Below are 16936 nucleotides of genomic sequence, written 5' to 3'. Positions count from 1 at the left end.
CAGCACATGTGCTGGCTGAGCAGCACAGATGCCTGGTGGGGATGGAGTGACAAGAAAAGCACCTGTGGCTGGGGGAATTGCAGAATCCTCAGAAGAGTCCAAAAGCCCATTTCCGTGGCAAATAAAATTTGGGGAGGAAAGATAAACCTGGGGACTCTCTGGTTGGTACATTGCAACACACCACATGTCTTCGATTGGTGTTTCTTTAAGAAAAGTCATTACAAGACTCAGGAAAGATGGGTGAAGGACAGTACTTTGTATTCTATGAGTGGACTGATCATAGAGGTCAATATCTGATAATTCCTGCTCCCTCTACCAAGGCCCACTGAGAGGTAGGAGCTAGAGAGGGTCTGGAAGGCAACTTTCACTGAGCAAACTGTTTAGCAGCACTAGCGCCCCAGGTGCGACCCAGAGCAGGGTGGAGCCCAGCAGGCAGCAAGCAAGCTCAATCTCAACTTCAGAACTCTGTTGCCGATTTTCCCCCTCAGCGCATGGGCCCAGCTTTATTTATTTGCCAGTTTAAACACATTATTTAAACCCCGACATTTCCTGTTCTGCTCCGGGGAAAGCATTTTGCTTGATGGGAAATTGATGGGGTTAACTTTTAATCAATATCTTCTGTTGATATGTGCTGTTGCCACTGCCTTTTCAGTGAGGAAAGGTGAAACATTTGTTTGGATCATACATGGACCAACTTATATTAGCAATAAATCTGTAGTTACAATTCTATCCATGTCCAGAGAGCTAGAGAGGGAAAGTGTTTCATGTCAATGTTACCTGACAGTTTATTTTAAGATGGGGCAGAGCAGGTTCAGGAGGCTCTTCCGGGCCACTAGCCCAACTGTTCTGGATCCCCTTTCTAAATTCAGCAATCTCTCCCTGCCCGAAGCCAGTCAGGCCAGTCTCAGGGCTAGTCAATTCTCCTCCAGGCTCTACTTGAGGAAAAAGAATATGAATAGTCCCTGCCTTCTGGGGGCTACTCTGACCATGGAGGGAACCAAACAGGAAAGAATGGGGTGGAGGCAGTTTGTTGTACAGGAGTGTTAAGAACATGGCAGGACTCTAAAGCAAAGTGTGGAGCTTAAGGCTAAGACTCTGTTAGTTGGAGAAATTCTAAGATCTCACTCTGGGGAGCTGCTTTGGGCTTGCTACCATTCATAGCACTCAACAGTGGGCAGACATTTCCTCATCCAGATGGGATCCAGGAACACCGAGGAACCTGAATCATGCGATTCAGGAAGTACTCAAAGTCCCTGCAGATCTCACCAGTCCCCTGCCTGAGCAAATGCCTCTAAAGACATCTCTACCTATACTTTTCTGTTTAGAAACAAACTCCATTGCAAGATGAGTTAAGTCTTGCTCTGTGACCCATAAGACAAAGAAAGACTTAAAGTTCAAGTGACTGTGGCCAGGATAATCAAACTGGTTTAGTATAGCTACTGGAAACAGCAGAAACAGCAAGTCCAAACTGCCCACCAATTAAAAAAAATTTTTTTGACAAAGAATGTAACCTTCCCTGGTTGTACCTGCAATTTAGCTTCAAATGGGGGGGGGGGTGATCAAGAAACAACTACAATGGAAAAATGGACTTCTTCTTCTTCTTTTTCTTCTTCTTCTTCTTCTTTTTCTTCTTCTTCTTCCAATGTAGGATATGATTTAGTTGATAGTTTCAAAACCATCAGTTATATAGAACTATGTGAATGTGAAGATAATCACATTTGTATACACAAAGTTAAATCCATAAAGGGGACTGAGGGATGTGGGAAGCCTGCTCTCCCCGCCCCATCTCTCTCTCTGTTTCTCTCTCTCTCTCTCTCTCTCTCTCTCTCTCTCTCTCTCTCTCTCTGTGTGTGTGTGTGTGTGTGTGTGTGTGTGTGTGTTTCTGTGTGTCTCTCTGTGTCTCTCTCTCTGTCTCTCTCTCTCTCTGTGTGTGTGTTTTTCTCTCTGTCTCTCTCTGTGTCTCTGTCTGTCTCTGTCTCTGTCTCTCTCTGTCTCTCTCTGTCTCTCTCTGTCTCTCTCTGTCTCTCTCTCTCTGTGTGTGTGTGTGTGTGTGTGTGTGTGTGTGTGTGTGTGTGTGTAAAATGGGGACTCATGTGGATTGGAAGGGGTAGATGACAGGCATGAGAAAGCTAAATACCTGGTTACTTTCTGCCCTTGGTGATGGATTGCGTTTAAGCTGCTACCCTCGATGCAAAAAATGAAATTCGTTGACTTTTCTTCGGAGCCCTCAGCTTTCATTGCTGCTCCCTGTCAGCATGGTCTTTTGTCCTGTGAAGGGTCAAGCCCGGACCAAACCCTCCACCAGCTCTTGAACGCCTAGGCAGGAGGTGGAAAAAACGGCCACGCGGCTCTCAAAGCGCCCCACCCAGTCTGTGGGACACAGCAGGATCTCTGCCGCTCTGCCTCTCTTTCTGTTCTCAGACGTAAGAGGCATCACATGGGGAAACATGATTTCCCAACTCTTTACGTGAGCCGATCATTGTCCACCCTTCCTTCAGAATTAGAGGGATACTTAAGGCCAGTGTGCCCCACCCACCCGCCCATCCCCACCTCGCACTTGAGGGCCTGGCTTAGGGAGGACGGACTGACTGGACAGCTGAGCAGGTCTTCCAACCAGCTTAGCTGACGGGTATGAATAAAACAATAGCTAACTTTCAGAGCAACTTTTCAGATAAATATCTCAACAAGCCCGTGAGGATCCAGATGTGTCCAGGGGGTGGGAGGTGCAGGAAAGGAGGAGTGAATGCTCCAGGAGGGACGGAGGTAATAATATTTGTCTCCAGGGACCGGACCCGTGGGACACTTAACTTTTCCTTCCAAGGCTGTGCATTGCCGGGCGAGGCAAGCAGTCCTCTCCAACATTTCTCATTTGAATACATAAAAATGTGAGTTGATCTTGGCAGCGTGAAGCTCTCTCACAGCCAGAGCGACGGTTTTGTCGCCCGCGGGCGAGGCCAGGTGAGGAGCAGCTCCGGCTCAGACATCCGGCTCTAGACCAGCTTTGGATTAGGGACTCTGAGACTTTCTGAAACATGGCGGCAACTCAAGGTGCAACAGAACAGACAAACTCAATGCCTGTTTTTGTTTTTAACAAACTAAGTGAAATCCTGAATATGCATACGCATGGCGCAAAGGCACACCTGGACAGATGTGAGGTCCAGAGCAGCAGTAGAGGATTTGGCATAGAACTAGCCCCAGGGCTTTCACCTACTGCAGATTGCACGCCCTGCATGCCCGTGAGGTGAATTGATTCTATAATGAGGATTTAATGGCGGATGACAGAGTAAAACGAACAAGTGAATACAGAAAGAATGGGGAAAGCGAGGCAGTGAAAGAGCAGGAACCCTCGCACTTGCTAGTAGTAGAGGTGCCGGCTGGCCTGGGCGCCGCGACCAGGGCAAGCTGCGAAACCTCCCCGCCTTGCACACTTCAAACCCCCCAGGGCACCGCACCAACAAGAATGAGGGATGCTTTCAGGCCACTAGCTGCAGCCCTAAACTGGTTCTAGTCAGAGTAGGCTTTGAACCCAGTTAAAGACCACAGGTCTTAGTTGCTTTGTGTCTAATTCCACCAGCACCCACCCCCCCCCCCCCCCCCCCCCCCGCGGAAGGACGTAAGCTTCTTATCTGGTAGGGCGTGGGCCCGTGGAGGAACTCCGACCACCTGGCGCCGAGCATGACTAGGGCCAAGGAGGCCTTGACCTGGCGAAAGCCCTGAGATAGGACATAGGGTCAGCCCACCTTCCTGACTGCTCTCGCTTACACCATTTACCGCTTTAGGCTACCTGGACGCCCTAGGCTGTGGCTGACTGTCCTCACCCTGTCAAGTTCGACCTGGGACATCGCAGAAGAGTCTGTTCTCCTGAGGTCTCTTAGATTTCTCAGTGCCCCAGAGCTGAAGGCAGGTTTAATTGCTTGTTTTTGCTATATATGGCATAAGGAGCTACTTACTGATGGAAAGATGTTCCACAGGAACAAGGTTTAGGAGGCTTGGATTCCGTAACACTCTTTTCTCTCCCTCTCTCTCTCTCTCTCTCTCTCTCTCTCTCTCTCTCTCTCTCTCTCTCTCTCTCTCCCTGTGTGTGTGTGTGTGTGTGTGTGTGTGTGTGTGTGTGTGTGTGTGTGGTGTTTGCCTGGTCAAAGACTTGGAACGAAGTGACCCTACTGTTTTACTTTTAAAGCTGGGGAGACTGTCTTTTGGAACACTAAAGCTTCACAAACTGATTTCTGACTTCATTAGGTGTCCAGAACGGCCATAACTAAAAGCAGGGAAGTGACCCAACTGCTGCTTTTGCTTCTTCGTGGCTTCAGTCAGCTCAGAATTAAACAGCCTGGATGAAGAGGTCCCCCTCAGTCACCGTCATAGGGGAGGGGAGTAGGGGGAAATGGGAGGCAGGGAGGAATGGGGGGATACAGGGATGGGCTAACAATTTAGATGTAATATGAATAAGTTTAATAAAATATATTTAAACAAACAAACAAACTGCCTGGACGGTGTTGCGGGAACATACATACAGGAGGCACTGTGTTCACAGGATTGGGCCACAAACCCAGAACACTGTAATCAGGAGTCCATTCTGTACCACTACTCTTAGATTTTGAAGACGCTTGTGAGAAACTTCACTGTGGCCTCACCTTATGAATGACCTCTTTTCCCTTTTAAGTAGACTTGAAAAGGAGCCAAGCCAACTTGGAAAATGGGCTGAAAGAACATGTGATCTTTTAACTAACTCCTTCCATGTGACATGACACCCACACACCAGGTCCTTGACTTTTTATGCACCATATAAAGCCTATATGCTGTTACTACCCAAAGGAGAAGTCTAAGTCATGCTAGGAGTTGTAGAAGAGCCAAGAGGGCATCAGAGAGCCAACAACTAAGGAACAAGGAAGCTACTTATCCCTGAAAGTCCCCAGGACCAGACTGAGGAAGCTAAGCATCCGTGTGCTTTACAAATGGTGGTCCTGCTGTCAGTGGGAACTTTACAAAAAGAATTAAGTTTCACACACACACACACACACACACACACACACACACACACGGGTACATTCACACAACTGACAGGAGTGACTTCTAGTCACAGGGGCCAAATGCAGTTGGGGAGGGTTTGCCTGCTCTGTTGAGTTCTAGGTGGATTTAATTTCACTCTCATTCCTTTGCTTATAACATGATGCACACACACGCGCACACACACACACACACACACACACACACATTTTTTTTGTTGTTCAAAAAGGCATTGTAATCCAATGCTTTTATCTTTTTATTTCCTTAACTACACATCTTCACCTTCTCTGCTCCCTGCTGATTTAAGAGGTTTGTTTGGTTCAAGGATTTAACGTGATTCTCTTGCCAGATTTCAAGGAAGACAGATTTAAAAGAACAAAGCACTGGGTGGTTGGTGGCGGGGGCTATCTGTTTGGAAGACAAGTGAAAACACATTCCTTCAAATGAGATTAATTACCTTTAAAAAAAAAACTTTGCAAAACAAGAATATTTGAGTCTCCTGGTCACTGTAAAGTTTATTTTATCGCTCCTAAAGGAAATCTAGTAACTCTACCGGGCCGGCACAACACCCACTGGGCCACACAGTCACATTTAAATGCACTCCGTAGTTGTACCCAGTTGCAAACACGTACAGTCAGTCACGCAAAGGTAGACACCTTCTCCGAGCCAATCACCAACTCTGTCTGTCTAGCCTAATCTCTTTGGTTAGTCTCTTTCCTCAGGACAGAGGGCAAGCCACTGCTTTGGGAAAACTGAAAGGAATCCAGAGACTTGGGATGGGGGGAGGGGGTCCCACAGACTACCAGGACCTTTTGAGAGCCCGATACCCTAGACCAACTCCTCCAGGCTTGGGGCGATCAGGCACTAATGTGGGCTGACTGCAACTTCAGTCAGGCTGGCACTTCGTTTAGCATGGCAGATGCGTTCCAACACCCAGGCCCTTACACTCCCAGATTACGCCAGTGTTTAGGGAGCTATCCCCTCCCTCTGACCTTTCTCTATCTGAAACCAGACGGTCTCCTCCAGCTCGGTCCCGGAGGTTGCAGAAGGGGGGAGGGGGGAGGAGGAGCCCGGCAAAGAGAGGCAGGCTTGACGAGGATCCGACAGCCCTATCACACAAACATCTGCTCTCAGTTTCTTCCTCTTTCTGATCGCTGCAGATGACAAGGGGAGTGGAGTGGACTGAGGCGGAAAAAAAAAGTTATGTCATAAAAATATAAAACGGTGCTGTGACTCACCTGCTCTTAGCCGCAGGTATGAGTTTCGTGGCAGCGCCTCCGTTCTGCTAGCCAGGAGCCCAGGTCGGCCTAACGTCACTCTGCTCAGTTGACTCAGATGACTGGGTTTCTAGTGACGAGGCAAAAGTGGGGCTTTTTCCCTTCATAATCCCCGAAGCCCGGGAAGCGGGGGTGGTATCCCAGGGTTGAATTCGGGGTCAAGAATCGGGTCGGCCTGCAAAGGAGCCGAAGGGACCAAGAACTGTGTCGTAATTAGGTCCAGGGGGTGCTGAGCACCTCTAGGAGGGAACTCGGGGTCATTCAGCGAGCACCTTCCCTGTGCTGGGGCTCTGAAGCCACCGCCCCGGCCCTTCTCCCGCAGCACAGCTGTGGTCTAGAGCCCTGGCCTGTCCTCCAGGCACCGCCTATTTTTCTTTTTTCCCCTTTTCCAAAAAGGGACACACACACACACACACACACACACACACACACACACACACACACACACACACACGCCCCATTTTCCTCTTTCCCTAGCCCCGGGGCTTAAACCAATTACACTGCTTTGTAAACAAAGTGAGGGCCAGGTTTGGGGGAGGGGGCTGGCAGGAGGGGGTGCGGGGGGCGCGCGGCACTGGCGCGGCGGGGAGGGAGGCGCAGCGGCTGGACTGGCGGGCGGCCGCCTCGCAGGTGCACCTCGGGCTTTGTAGGTGCGAGCGTCTTTGTGCGGCGGACAAATGGGGAGAGGACGAGGAGGTGGGCACTCCAGCGACGTAAGATCCACATCAGCTCAACTGCACTCGCTTCGCACAGGCCGCCCGCTCACTTCCCGCCGAGGCGCAGCCAGGCGCCGCGCTTCGCGGCCGCCTCCTGTCCCCGGCGCTGCCCCCTCCCGCCGTGCCGCCGCCGCGCACGCCGCGCCCCGCAGCGCCCGGCCTCCTCCCCGCTCGGGTGGCGCTCGGCCCTCCAGCGCTCCGGTGACCGCGGCCGCTCTGCGCCCCTCCCCCGCCCCGCGCAGCGCACCCGCCCGTCGCTCCGCACTGGGTTGGATGGTTGTGTCGGGCAGGGTGGCTCCAGGATGTTAGGGACTGTGAAGATGGAAGGGCATGAAAGCAGCGACTGGAACAGCTACTACGCGGACACTCAGGAGGTGAGAAGCGGGGAGGCGGCCGGGTGTCCCCAGAGTCGGTGTCCCGGGAGACCCGGGCGAGGTGGGCTCCTGCCGGGACTGGGGCGGGTCGCAGTGTGGCCCCCGCCCGGCCTCTCTACCAGCCCGCTGCCTGCTGGGTCCCGGCGCTTGCAAAGAGCAGAGTTTTTGGAAACTCTGGGCTTTGAAAACACTGGCTTTGGGAAGCACTTGCCTTTGCCTAGTGGAGAACCGGGATCCGGTGCCGGGCCTGGGAGCCGCGGTTTGGCCGGCGGGCTCTGGCACGACTTAAAAGCAACTCCGAGAGTCGGTGTTCGCTTACCGGGCGGCCTCTCGGCCACACCACTAAAGTCGCCTACGTCTTTGGGCAAAAATGATCTGCCGCAGAAGTTGGGCTTCTTCGTAATGAATGATTTCTAAATTTTATAAAAGTTATTCTTCAAAAGCCCAGTTTGTAGAAGTGTAGTCGTTCCTCTCTAGAACCGCTGGGTGGCGCTAGTGCGAACAGAATTTTTTTTTTTTTTTTTCCCAGAACTCAGGGCCAAGAACCTGTTTCTCTTCATTGTCCCCTTGGTAGCATGTTCATGAGGGTTTATCTTACATTGTGCACAAAAGCACTGCGAAAAAAAATCAGGTACAGACCCGGCCACTACCTATTAAAAGCACTTTTCTACAAAACAGCTGCCGATTACCTTCAAATTTTTAATAATCCTTATCGAACACGCTTACTGAGAACCCCTCATGCGATTATGGAGAGAGGGCTAGAAATCAATCCCAAAGTAAAACGCACTTTAAGATCTGTAGAGAAAAGTACAAAATCTGAAAATACCTTCATGGCAAATTTATTTATTCGTTTCTGCGTTTATTTGGGAACCATACCTTTTTGGGTCTTCATATTAAAAATCTATCCATCTCTTATGTTTTCAAATAGGGTTACGTTCGCTGATGAACATAGGTTTAAGAATATCAATACTGTCTGTTAGGTTACCAGTAAGCAGTCCTATATCAGGGCTCTGTGTTTTCTAACCACCCTGTATTCTCGGTTGCTGTTGATGGGGGTTTTGCTTGATGATGATTTTAGTAGGAGCTCAGACCACTTTCTGGGGGGTTAATTTTGGATGCAGTCACCTCGGCCCACCAGAGGAGACCCCTATAGAAAGAGCTTTCTTATATCTCAAAGCTGGGAATTAGGAAGTAGAGTAGCATTAAGAGAAAGTAAGTAGAGTTTGACTTGGGAATTTTTAAATATTTCAAACTACACGTGTAGGTTTGAAGCCCTGGCTTTGATGTGAGCAGCAGCAGCATCTATCATCTATGGTGTGTGTGTATGTGTGTGTGTGTGTGTGTGTGTGTGTAAATTGTGTTACCAAATTTCTCAATTGTCAGAGCAGTGCAAGCAGGTAACAGAATTTTGGATAGCTTAAAGAGTTGTACATATAAAATCACGCTTAAGTTAAATATATGCACCTCGTTGTTCGGTCAGGTCATGCACCTTATTTTTAATTTTATTTTTTCCAGGACTTTATTTAACTGATAAGTTTGCTTCTTTTAAAACATTATCATTGTTACAAGTAGTTGGAAAGCGTTACTTCTAAATATAATAACAGAAAGTCATCTTTTAGAATCAACTCTTAAGACAAAGCCAGTAGCTGGGAGATGAGTAATTGGGTTGGGGGGTCATCCTGGCACATAGGCTATTCCCTCTATGGGTGAGAGTTTAGTAGCGGCCAGCACAATGCCAGTGCAGTGCGACCTGCGGTGCCTGCGAGCCCTCAGCAAGGTGGGCGCCCAGCTGGGGCCGGGTTGATCACCCAGCAGGCCTGTGTGGAACCTACATCACCGCTGGGGTGAAGTCAAGAAGCAGACGCTCAGACATAAATTCTGTTTTAGGAGTTTCAAATTTGATTTGGCCCAAAGGCAATTTGTATAGGCTGGTGTGGGTTGGATAACTAGCCCCTGATCCAGGCATGTAAAGCGGCAACGCGTCTTCCAGGGGACATATTTTCGATGAGCGCTAACTCTTCCAGCCTGTAGCGTTAGGATCCTCCTCCCACCCCCCACCCCCACTGCAAGCCGTCGTTGAGTGATCAGGGAAGGGCGCCTAACAGTTGTTTTTTTTTTTTTTTTCTGTCTGGGCATTTCTTTGCAGAAATGCTGTGTCCCTGGGCTTGCCCCTGGCCAGCCAAACTCCGAGCTCACTATTAACCCTGCCCTTCGGGGCCTCTTCACTTGCTGTCTCCCTTCCAGGCCTACTCCTCTGTCCCAGTCAGCAACATGAACTCTGGCCTGGGCTCCATGAACTCCATGAACACCTACATGACCATGAACACCATGACCACGAGCGGCAACATGACCCCGGCTTCCTTCAACATGTCCTACGCCAACCCGGGCCTAGGGGCGGGCCTGAGTCCCGGTGCTGTGGCCGGCATGCCCGGGAGCTCTACGGGAGCCATGAACGGCATGACTGCAGCAGGTGTCACTGCCATGGGCGCAGCGCTGAGCCCCGGAGGTATGGGCTCCATGGGCGCGCAGCCCACAGCCTCCATGAACAGCCTGGGCCCCTACGCTGCCGCCATGAACCCGTGCATGAGCCCCATGGCGTACGCGCCGTCCAACCTGGGCCGTAGCCGTGCGGGGGGAGGCGGGGACGCCAAAACGTTCAAGCGCAGCTATCCGCATGCCAAGCCGCCCTACTCCTACATTTCGCTCATCACCATGGCCATCCAGCAGGCGCCCAGCAAGATGCTCACACTGAGCGAGATCTACCAGTGGATCATGGACCTCTTCCCCTATTACCGTCAGAACCAGCAGCGCTGGCAGAACTCCATTCGCCACTCGCTGTCTTTCAACGACTGTTTCGTCAAGGTGGCGCGTTCCCCTGACAAGCCCGGCAAGGGCTCCTACTGGACGCTGCACCCGGACTCCGGCAACATGTTCGAGAACGGCTGCTACTTGCGCCGTCAAAAGCGCTTCAAGTGTGAGAAGCAGCCGGGGTCCGGAGGCGGGAGCGGGGGCGGCGGCTCCAAGGGAGTCCCCGAAAGCCGCAAGGACCCCTCAGGTGCAGGTAACCCCAGCGCGGAGTCACCCCTTCACCGGGGTGTACACGGAAAAGCTGGCCAGCTAGAGGGCGCGCCGGCCCCCGGGCCCGCCGCCAGCCCCCAGACTCTGGACCACAGCGGGACCACGGCGACAGGGGGCGCTTCGGAGTTGAAGTCTCCAGCGTCTTCATCTGCGCCCCCCATAAGCTCCGGGCCAGGGGCGCTGGCATCTGTACCCCCCTCTCACCCGGCACACGGCCTGGCACCCCACGAATCTCAGCTGCATCTGAAAGGGGACCCCCACTACTCCTTTAACCACCCGTTCTCTATCAACAACCTCATGTCCTCCTCGGAGCAGCAGCACAAGCTGGACTTTAAGGCATATGAGCAGGCACTGCAGTACTCTCCTTACGGCGCCACCTTGCCCGCCAGTCTGCCCCTTGGCAGCGCCTCGGTGGCCACGAGGAGCCCCATCGAGCCCTCAGCCTTGGAGCCGGCCTACTACCAAGGTGTGTATTCCAGACCCGTGCTAAATACTTCCTAGCTCCCAGGACTGGGGGTTTGTCTGCATGGCCAATCTGGTAGCAGGAGAGGAAAAACCAACAGTAAACAAAACCACACACATCAAACCAACCACATAATAAAACCCCAACTCTTTTTATTTTCCATGCACAAATTTCCCCAGTTCAAAGGACTGTTACTTTCTTATTGTATTCAACACTCGTGTGTATTATTACAAATACGACTGACTCCGTATCAACAATTTTTTTTCCTGCAACGTCTAATGATCCATAAATGTACATATAGAAAATCTTCCTCCTTCCTTGCCCGCTTCTCCTTTTCACTCCTTCCCCTGTGAACACATTCTAGTCTGTGCAGGGCTTATTTAAAAAGAAGATGGTCAAGTTTGTAAGATATTTGTTTGTGCTTTTCTGTTGTTGACGTTGTCGTTGTTGTTATCGTTGCTTTTTTTTTTTTTTAACCTAGGCCCACCACACGAGTTTACAGGTCTGTGGCAATACTCTTAACTCCGCAAAAATGAAAATGGTAAAGAAACAAGTAGACAGTAGGGGCTCTTGAGAGTATTGAAAGATAGGACTGCCATTATGCAGTATAGACAGGTTACGCACATGGGAGCCAGTTATTTTCCGCTTACATTTTGGATGCATTCAGATGGCAGATGTCTTCAAAGGAAGTGCATATATGTACGTGTATGGACTTAATCGTACCCAGATATGAAGACCTCACCCACGTTTGCATAACACGTAGAGGTAATAGGTAGGTGACACACATGGTACATTTTCAAAAATTGCCGGACCTAGTTACAAGGATCCTCCTACGTACTTATCCTCCCTACCCACATATGACCCCCCACGCCCACCCGAGAACCAATTCTTCAGGAACTGCCTTCCTCCCTAACTCTGCTCCTTGCTTTGCAGAGAGCCATAGTCATGTCATTCTGAGGTCATATGTATAAAATTAGCTTTTGTTTTGTTTTTTGTATGTATACCATTTAAAGATTCCCACCCCCAGGGGGGAAAAGGAAGCATCATACTGTTGAGAAGAGAGAAGTTATAAGAAATGCATTTCAAATTTTGGTCCAACGTTCCAAAATCCAAATTGTGGCCATTTTAGTTATTGCCATCATATGCTTGTTTCATCCAGTGTTAATGCACTTTCCACAGTTGGACGCGGTGTTAGTTTTAGACAAATGGGTTGCATTATTCTTCTTTGCCTTCTCAATGTTAATTTATTGCATGGTTTATTCTTTTTCTTTACAGCAGGAATTGCTTTAAGTGATGGTTAAATTACAAATTTAAAATGTTAATTTTTATTGATGTGATTGTAATTAAGGTATTTTGATTTAAATAACAAAAATAATACAAGATTTTAATCTGTGGAATATGTTCCTGATCATTTGCAGTTAAGGAATTTAAATAAATCAAGTGTTAACAACAAAGAATTTCTGTTACTCTCTTTCACTCAAAATCCAAAACAGGTCTTTAATTAAAATACAAAATAGATCTTCTGAATAGGACATTTTCAAATTCTGAAATTTAACACAAAAGACAAACAGGTGTGTAGTCTAAAACAAAGTGGTTCCAACTATCACTTAAATGAATGTGTAACTAGCGAAATAGCTTCAATGAAAGCAGACACTTAACCTGACACTGGTACAAGAACTGGAACTTTAAAACCCTGTTAACTTCAGGGTTTTTTCTTTTCCTTTTCTTTTTTCTTTCTTTTCTCTTTTTTCTTTCTTTCTTTTTTTTTTGGTGGAGGAAGAGGGCATGGAGGTTTTAAAAACCTGTATCTCTTTTTAGTTTTTTGTTGTTTTGCTGGTTTGAGATTAAATTATTAATTCCCTAATTTTTTTTCTAATTCGAGAGGTATTTGAGTAAGAATAAAATAGCAGCTGTGGCTGCTAAAATTAAGTTATCTACCACAGACTCTGAGCCCTCCTATTAAAGAGAAACAAAACTCAGCTATCACAGTTCGTTTGGAGGGTTGGGGGGGGGGGAGAAGGGCAGTTAATTTATTCCTGTGGGGGGAAGCTTTGTGAGCATCTCAGGGTAGCTGCTGTTTTGTATTTTGTGAAGATATTTTTAAAATATTGTTTCTAAGAACTTAAAGCTGACGGCTTGTTTGCCTTGTAAGAAGCTTTGAAATGCAACTTCACTCCCGTAGTTGCTTGAGATCACAAAATCATTAATCTCCTTTGATAGTAGGCTCACTTTCCAGTCCACCTATTTCTTTGTAAGGCTTGTTCCAATTGTTCGGATTGACACCAACAATAACAGCAGCAGCCCAGGCAGAGGCTGGCCTGCCCGAGCCCTCCTGTGTGAACTCCAGCCTCTCCAGGGCTTGAACTTGGGCAGCCTGTACTGTGATCGCAGCACTCCACTCTACAGACAAGATAAAAAGAGCCTTGCCAGTCGCTTAATTATCGCGTAATTACCTCCCCAGATGAGAGAAGGGGTGCCACGTCGCACTTGAGAGGGAAAAAAAATGCAGTATTCCCTGCTCTTGACTAATGAAAGGAGCGAAGAAAAATTGCTGGCGTTGAGTAATTTCAAAACTTAACTCCAAGTCCTCTAAAGGACGTCAAGCATACCCCAAAGACAAAAACTCTTTGGATCTCAACAGTTACATATATAACGGGTAAATAAATGCCAGCAAATTAAAAACTCTTATGTAATGTAAACGCGTGATCTTCAGCCTGTGCATTTCTCATGCTGCCCTGAAACAAAAGTCTGACTTCTGTGCTGTCCCTTCCTCCTCCCGGTTTGTGTTGGCTTTTTCAGTTCTTGTTCCTTGACTCTGGCAGAGCTTCCTGGGTTTGCAGGGGGCGAGATGCCTGTGGTCCAGGCCGCTCTAGTGATGGGGGATGCGGGATGCGGGATGTGACACGCCAGAGCGGCGGGTCGGCTTGCTACACAGGCATTGCGAGCGGTGCTCCGGCCCCGTGGATTTCTCATTCTACGTCTGTGCACCCTGCCACTTCGGGAATATGCACGCCTCTAGACGCACGCAGGCTGGGGGCCTGGGACAGATGGTTGCTGGGGAAGCCGGGCCAGAGCGGACCGCGCAAGCATCCCGAGGTGACAAATGCAGTTAGTTCTTCATTGTTTGGGCATTTTCCCTCTCCTAGCGAATAAATCTTCTGTTGAGCCACAGACCTAAAAGTCAACAAAGAAGACCGGGCGCCGGGTCTCGGGCCCACCCCGCGGCCTGCGCGGCCCAGCAGCTCCCGCTGTGTAATCCTTTTCTCGGAAACCCGGACACACAAACGCCGGATCGCCCGACTAGGGCGCCAAGCCGGGGCAAGGAAGAAAACATCTGTGCTTCCAGCGGCGAGCCGGGGACCCTCCCAGGAGCACGGCCTGTGAGCGACCCCGACATCCTCCGCCGCTACCCCGTTTTGGTTCCCGGGCCCCTGATTTCTTCACGGGTGCTCCAACCGCTCCTGACGCAGTCAAAGCCGGGGGCCTGAGATTTTAGGAATTTTGCTTGGGGTGGGGGAGGGGCCGGAAGCGGGGGCAGGGAGGGGGGGGGAAGCTTCCAACTGACCCAAGTGGAAAGCTCCAGGGGCCCACGATCTACCACGTCGGGGAGTAAACAGTAACACAGAAAAGCCTTTGGGTAGTGAGTACAGTGCCTGACTGCCTGCCTGCTAGGGGAGCGTCAATAATTACATTCACCATGTGTTTGGAAGCTCAGCACTGAAACCTTTTGAAACATGATTGAAAAAATAAAACAAAAAGAGCCCAAGATATATAAGGAAGTTCTGTTCTACGGAACTAAACGACTCTGAAGCGTTCCCAAACAGAAGACAGCTCAGCTTGATTTCTGTGAGATCACCCGAGACCAGCTTTAAACCTTAAAGATAAAATTCGATTTCTATTGTCCCTTCGTTGCCTCCCGCACTGCAGAACAGAAGGATGGGGAATAATATGCGATTAAAGCACGCATATGTTAGTGAAGTTCTTAACTTCTGTTTTCTTTTTTCAGAGGGCAGATTTCACTGTTAAACATTTTTTCTTTCTCGAGTTTAACCATTCTGTGGGAGCCACAAAGGAAGAGGATTGCAAGAGTGATAACATTATAAAACTCGGTTGTTTCGCCATTTAAAACATTGATCTCAGTTCTACGAAAATGCTTATTAAGTTTCTTAAAAAAAAAAAAAACCTGCCATGATCAATAGAAATTTTCTCATTGCAGACGAAAGTAGAAGACCTGTAGCCCAAATTAATTAACCTTTCCTCAAGATCAATCGGTTTTCTGTTGGTTTAGCAGTAATATCATAGAACATTTAGGTATAATGTATTTTAATGTGACACTTCAATATGTCAAGAGGAAAACAAACCTTACTGAAAATAAAACTGCTTAAATTATGTAGTATGTATTTAATAAAGTTTTAAAAATTGTCCTCAGAATTAACTGTTTGCCTGAATTGTGGCTGTGTTAAGAGAATGTCTCCTTAATTCAAGATAATTGAGTGCAAAAAGGGATTGTTACATGCCACCCTGACCTTAATGGGTAGTCAAATTATGTTAAAATTTAGGTATAAAAATTCTCCAAATTGAAAGAGTAATTAAACCTCAAATGAGCCTCGTGAAACTAAGATTGTAAGAGCAAAATAGCATAGCAGAGCCCACAACACCCTTAGAATCAATCTTCTGTGGAGAGAAGAGGTTTTTTTAAAAGTACCCACATTAGCAAGTTCTATTTCTACTTAAGGTTACAATTTAACACTTAACAACAGATTTCTTTAACTCTCCTCTTCCTTCCAAATACTTTAGCTTAGGACATAGTGATTCCATTGGTATTTCTCATTTTACCTCCCAGGCCAGCTCCATTCATTGAACTTTGCACAGCTGGGGTTGCAACCCTCACCCCTGCCCCCTTTTCCACCAGCCCTTTTGGGAAGCATTGTGGGACTGAAGAATACCTAAGACTTTCCGTTGTCACCTGTAAAACACATTTTCATTCCAAACTCTTTAAAACCTGACGGGGGGGGGGCGGGGCGGACATTCACTCTTACTGACTTTCTTTCCCCAACTTCCTCCTCAGGTCTCCCATAGCTACGATTACTCTGGGGTGAAGTTCATTTTCCCTCCGCAGCCCCGGGGCGGAGGCTTTAATAAGGCCTTGGAGTTCGCTAAAACTCTAGCCAACTTGGGATTTAGGCAGGATGTCATCCCATAAAATCCAGGAAAGGGCTGTGTTCCGTACTTTAGAATCCAGGTGAGATGCCGGCCTGTTGAAATCCCGCTCAGAACCTGAGCAGGGACACCCAGGAAACCTCATTCAAAGTTCTACTCGTGAGGTCGTCTTCTACTTTTCCAAAGTCCTCTAAAGGTTTACACATCAGGGGATCCCGCCCTGACCCTAAAAGAAGCCACTTGGAAATTTGCCCCCCCCCTCCACTCAAAAACATTGCTGGAAATAGGGATCAGTGAAAGAAAGGGGAAGCTTCCTAGATTTCTTTATCCCCTCCTCTGAAGTTTACTGCCCAGTTGCTTGTCTAATCACGTCCTCGGCTGAGATATTCTTTTTCTTCTTTCCCTTTCTCTGACACCGAGGAGTTATTTTTAAAAGGTCACTTGAACTAGGAAAAAAAATGTAAGGGTCTCTGGGAGGTTTGTTTCGTTTATAAGTGTAAATGTAAGAGGTTTGTACGCACGAGGGAGGAAATGGGTATCTAGCATCCGGGCTCCCAACACTGATTTTCTCGGCACTGACTAGGGCTCTGGGACATTTGGAGGAACGTTTGTCTAGGTAGGTCCGAGTCCCACCTAGGAGCCTTGAGCTCACTCCCAGGCGCTCAGTTACGAACTCCAACCCCACAGAGGTTGAACTGAACTGTGACCCTCAGCTCCCGCCTAGTCTTCCTTAGCTTTTCTCAGGTTGGGGAGGAGGATACACTGGCTGGGTCTCCACTGAGCGGTAAAATGGGCAGAGCATTGTCCAGGTTTCCTGGCCTCTCTTTGGAGTCACAAGACACGTGCTTCCTTTGTGTTGTG

The 16936-nt window shown here is 48.6% G+C and overlaps 1 protein-coding gene across 1 annotated transcript; it reads left to right on the top strand.

The window, feature by feature from the left end:
• The first annotated feature begins 7193 nt into the window (after window positions 1-7193).
• Window positions 7194-11384, top strand: Foxa1 (forkhead box A1). The gene is made up of 2 exons (XM_051146487.1): window positions 7194-7374; window positions 9619-11384. The coding sequence occupies exons 1-2, from the start codon at window positions 7303-7305 to the stop codon at window positions 10951-10953; spliced, it is 1407 nt and encodes a 468-aa protein (XP_051002444.1). The 5' UTR covers window positions 7194-7302; the 3' UTR covers window positions 10954-11384.
• Window positions 11385-16936: the final 5552 nt, after the last annotated feature.

The sequence above is a fragment of the Acomys russatus genome, chromosome 1 (assembly GCF_903995435.1).
Source record: "Acomys russatus chromosome 1, mAcoRus1.1, whole genome shotgun sequence".
Classification (NCBI taxonomy): Eukaryota; Metazoa; Chordata; class Mammalia; order Rodentia; family Muridae; genus Acomys; species Acomys russatus.
Note: the sequence above shows the minus strand (reverse complement) of the source record. Positions and strands in the feature narration are given on the sequence as shown.

Coding starts and splice junctions, on each gene's coding strand:
- Foxa1 (XM_051146487.1), top strand. CDS start 7,303: ATGTTAGGGACTGTGAAGATGGAAGGGCATGAAAGCAGCGACTGGAAC. Junction 7,375..9,618: donor ACTACGCGGACACTCAGGAG/GTGAGAAGCGGG, acceptor TCTCCCTTCCAG/GCCTACTCCTCTGTCCCAGT.